Genomic DNA, 3,842 nt, shown 5'->3' with positions numbered 1-3,842 from the left:
CAGCCAGAGGCGCATGCAGCTTTGACAACCAGGGAATTGGACAAGATGATCTTTATGGGTCCCTTCCAACTCGAGGTGTTCTGTGATTCTATGCACCACACCTCAAGGTACACAAAGCCTGAGACACCACACCTACAGCAGAAAGGGTGAGCTGGGAGTACATCTTCTGCACACAAAAGTATCCAGAACTGGGAACTGATCCCAATGTGCGATGAGATTCTGTCATCTTGACCTATCTGACTGCAATCTAATTAAGTTACAGAAAACTATTGTGTGTAGTTATGTATTCACCACAACTAAACTAAAACCAAAACAGAAATAAAAAAATTAATATCATGAAACTCAATGCAACCTTCAGGAAAAACTAAGGAAACAAGTAACACCCAGCAACTCCCTATTTATATACTGCAGTGCCACAGATTGGGAGGAGTAAGGGAATAAAAACAACCAACCACTGTTTTACTTGGCAAGATAAACAAAAGGACTTCAACAACATGCAAAACCATGACAGTATATTCCAATTCCAAGCAGAAATGTGAGTACCTGGCTTAGGTGGTGCATGAACAACTTTAGCTGAGTGTGATGGCTCTCCAGGGACAGGAGTGTCCTTGTCTGCACAGATCTGAAGGGAATCCGACTCCACCTTCTGCACATTCACCTCTTCTTCTGTTTCTCCTGAGTCCTTATCTTCATTCCCAACGCTCCCAGTGTGATCCTCTCCCAAGGGAGTCAGTTCAGACTGACTGACATGAGACTCACTCTTGTATGGAAAATCACAGGCGACTGCATCCTCAATATGGGAATCCATCGGCTCTTCTGGAAATAACAAACAGTGCATGAGGGAATTTCTCTCGGTGTAAACACAGCTCACACTTCACACAATTGAAATTAACTTAGTTCCAATTTTACAAGTGTTTTCCAACGGATGAAATTAGTTTGTAACAGTCTGAAGGCAATGTTTCCTTAACGACCCTCAATTACCAACACCAACTCACTTGGTTGGCAACCAGGTCTAGTGGGAGGAGTCCCTGTCCAGGGCAGTGGGGTGGGATTAAATGATCTTTAAGGTTCATTCCAACCCCTTATCACTCTATGATTCCATGATTTATGGGAACAGTTTTATTTTCTCCACTAAAATGGGACAGTCAGCTAACCTCAGGCCATAAGTTCAAACAAACAACAAGAAAGGTCCAAAACCCCTAACATACCACACAAAAGAGGCAAATTGTAATGATTCAGAACCTACACAAGTTCCACCACAAGGGAGAATAGCTGGGTTTGGTGCTGGATAAATGGAGTGTGACTGTTCAATCACCTGGAAGAAAAAGCCTTTTTGCTTGCTTTTCCTTTTCTCTGCCACACACTGTTCTGCTTAGTCCTCTCCAGTTTATCACTTCTGTGACAAAAGTGAAAACAGGGTCTAAGTCTCTATGGCACCCAGTCAGGAAGTCAGCAAGTGCCCAGATGAAAAAGAAAATAAGCTGGTCTATGGAAAAAGTATGTGAATTCTTCAACCCAGCAAGTGAGCTGCACAATTGGGTCTCTGGGCTATGTAAGGACTCTTGATTCAAAACACACCACAAAGACACAACCTACCCATGAAATGCAAAGCCTATTGGCCATTTGGTCACTCAAGTAGGTATTTAATCCTCCTTCCAAACATCAGGATTGGTTTTCAAACACTAAGAGTTTCTTACCATCATTTGCTCCTTTTGAAACATCTCCTTTAGAAATGAATTTCAACATTTTCTTCAGAACTTTCTTGTGAGATTTGGAGGTCTGAAAATGCAAAGCCTGGCACCTAAAAGAAAAGAAAATAAAGAGAGAAGATGATGACCATTTGTTTTGTGAAAGATTGTCCCAGAAAAAAAAAAGCTAAAGAACTGCTTAAAAATTACACTATATATTTACTAATCAAAGTACCATTAAAAGTAGATAAACTTCAAGTATGATGTGTTTAAAGCATTAAACACAAATGGTGGAACATATTTGAAGTAGCCAAATACCTCACAGAAGAGTATTTTGAGCTTCTTACCTTATTGTGTATTGAGGACAACATGTTTGATTCATGATAGGTTTGTAGACATACTTCCCACTTCTGAAAATGGCAATAAACACAAATTGATTTTTTTGCTGTTTGTATTACAACACAAATGGAAGAACAACCTTTTCAATTAAAATCATATCAAGGCATTACATGGTAACAAATGTCAAGTTCTTCAGCTCTTTGTTGCTATACTACAATATTATCCTTCTAAAGTAACTGAGGCATTTCCTGTTCAACTCTGTCATGTTACAAAAGGTCACAGAGCACTGGACAAATCGTTGTATTTCAGCTACTAACGGAAACGAGTTAACTGTTTTCACAGATCTACATTTTAAATGTGGATTCTAAATTGAATCTAAGCTGACAACAGAGCTTTGGAGTTTCTTTTTCAGTTTACCTTCGCCATCCTCTGTCTATGAGGTCCTGGTAATCCTGCACTGTCATCGAATGTGCCCACATACCTGAAATAAACAACAGCAACACACCTCACTGACCAGTTCTGGCTTTAAAACAAGTTCTACAGTAGTGGCTGGAGCAGCTCTGCTATGGAGCTAGGCTGGGAGAGTCTGCAGAAGAGAAGGTACTGGAGAGACCTTAAAGCCCTTTTCAGTACCTGAGGCTACAGAAGAGCTGGAGAGGGATTTCTGTCAAAGGCATGGAGTGACAGGACAAGGGGAAATGGCTTCAAGCTGACAGAGGGCAAGGTCAGACTGGATATTGGGAAGGAATTCTTCCCTGTGAGGGTAGTGAGACACTGGCATAGGTTGCCCAGAGCAGCTGTGGCTGCTTCATGCCTGGGAGTGTTCCAGGCCAGGTTGGATGGGGCTTGGAGCCACCTAGGCTAGTGGGAGGTGTCCCTGCCCATGGCAAGAGGTGGAATGAGATGAACTTTAATGTTTCTTCCAACCTAAACCATTTTGTGATTACTGTAAATCTGAGTAGCTAGCAGCCACTTTTGGTGTCTTTCGAGTAGTTGGCGTATTCATAAATTATCATAAATTACTGATTTCAACATATTCAGTTTAAAAAAACCAACCCAAACCCAACAGAGAAATCTCAGGATGCAATCCACTATATTTCTAACTGTACAAGTTTACCTCTCTACCTGCTACCTTTCACCAAGACACACCAGCAAAACAACATAAAATTGCTGCTTTTTTCGTTAAAATCAGTAAGAAACGCTGGGCTAGAAGAACTGAGCGTTGCTGAAGCCAACACAGACCATTCCCAGGGAGCTCTCGGAAAGCACCGCTCAGTGAGCAGAGCTCAGGGAGCGTCACCTCCTCAGCAGGCACAGGAATCAAGGGTGATTCCCGTCGAGCTGGCCGCAGACACAGCTCAGAGCCGCGAGCAGGGCTGACCTGCTGCGCCCTGCAGGTTAAACCAGGCTGCGGCTGGGAGGGCAGAGGCAGGGCAGGAGCACCCGGAGGCAACGCCGCAGCACCAAGAATCACAGCAGTTCATCCTTGGCAGAGCCTTCCCGCTGCTTCTGATGGCTCTTCCATCATACCGGAGGAGCTCTCCCATACACCCTGGGGCGAGGGGTCGCACTGGGTTCACCTGTGAACCTTGGGTGGCTCCGGATACAGAGTCACCCTTGGGCTGCCTCGGGGCACTGCCAGCCCTGGGCATGGGGCACCAGCAGCCCTGGGCACGGGGCACTACCAGCTCAGGGCACAGCCAGCCCAGGGCATGGGGCACAGGGCACTGCCAGCTCAGGGCATGGGGCACAGGGCACTGCCAGCCCAGGGCATGGGGCACAGGGCACTGCCAGCTCAGGGCATGGGGAACCGGG

At 45.0% G+C, this 3,842-nt stretch overlaps 1 protein-coding gene across 2 annotated transcripts in view; it reads right to left on the bottom strand.

Annotated features, from left to right (window-relative positions):
- ATE1 (arginyltransferase 1) overlaps positions 1 to 2,506 on the bottom strand; it is a 72,278-nt gene extending 69,772 nt beyond the window's left edge. For both annotated transcript variants that reach the window (XM_009082349.1, XM_009082348.1), the window contains exons 1-4: positions 2,445 to 2,506; positions 2,036 to 2,098; positions 1,698 to 1,801; positions 544 to 816 (exon numbers count right to left, since the gene is read on the bottom strand). In XM_009082349.1, coding sequence (XP_009080597.1) covers positions 544 to 816; positions 1,698 to 1,801; positions 2,036 to 2,098; positions 2,445 to 2,506 — 502 coding nt within the window. The remainder of the gene's footprint in view (positions 1 to 543; positions 817 to 1,697; positions 1,802 to 2,035; positions 2,099 to 2,444) is intronic.
- Positions 2,507 to 3,842: the final 1,336 nt, after the last annotated feature.

The sequence above is a fragment of the Acanthisitta chloris genome, unplaced genomic scaffold, assembly GCF_000695815.1.
Source record: "Acanthisitta chloris isolate BGI_N310 unplaced genomic scaffold, ASM69581v1 scaffold1089, whole genome shotgun sequence".
Lineage (NCBI taxonomy): Eukaryota > Metazoa > Chordata > Aves > Passeriformes > Acanthisittidae > Acanthisitta > Acanthisitta chloris.
The sequence above is the reverse complement of the archived record's forward strand: the minus strand, read 5'-3'. Positions and strand labels throughout refer to the sequence as shown.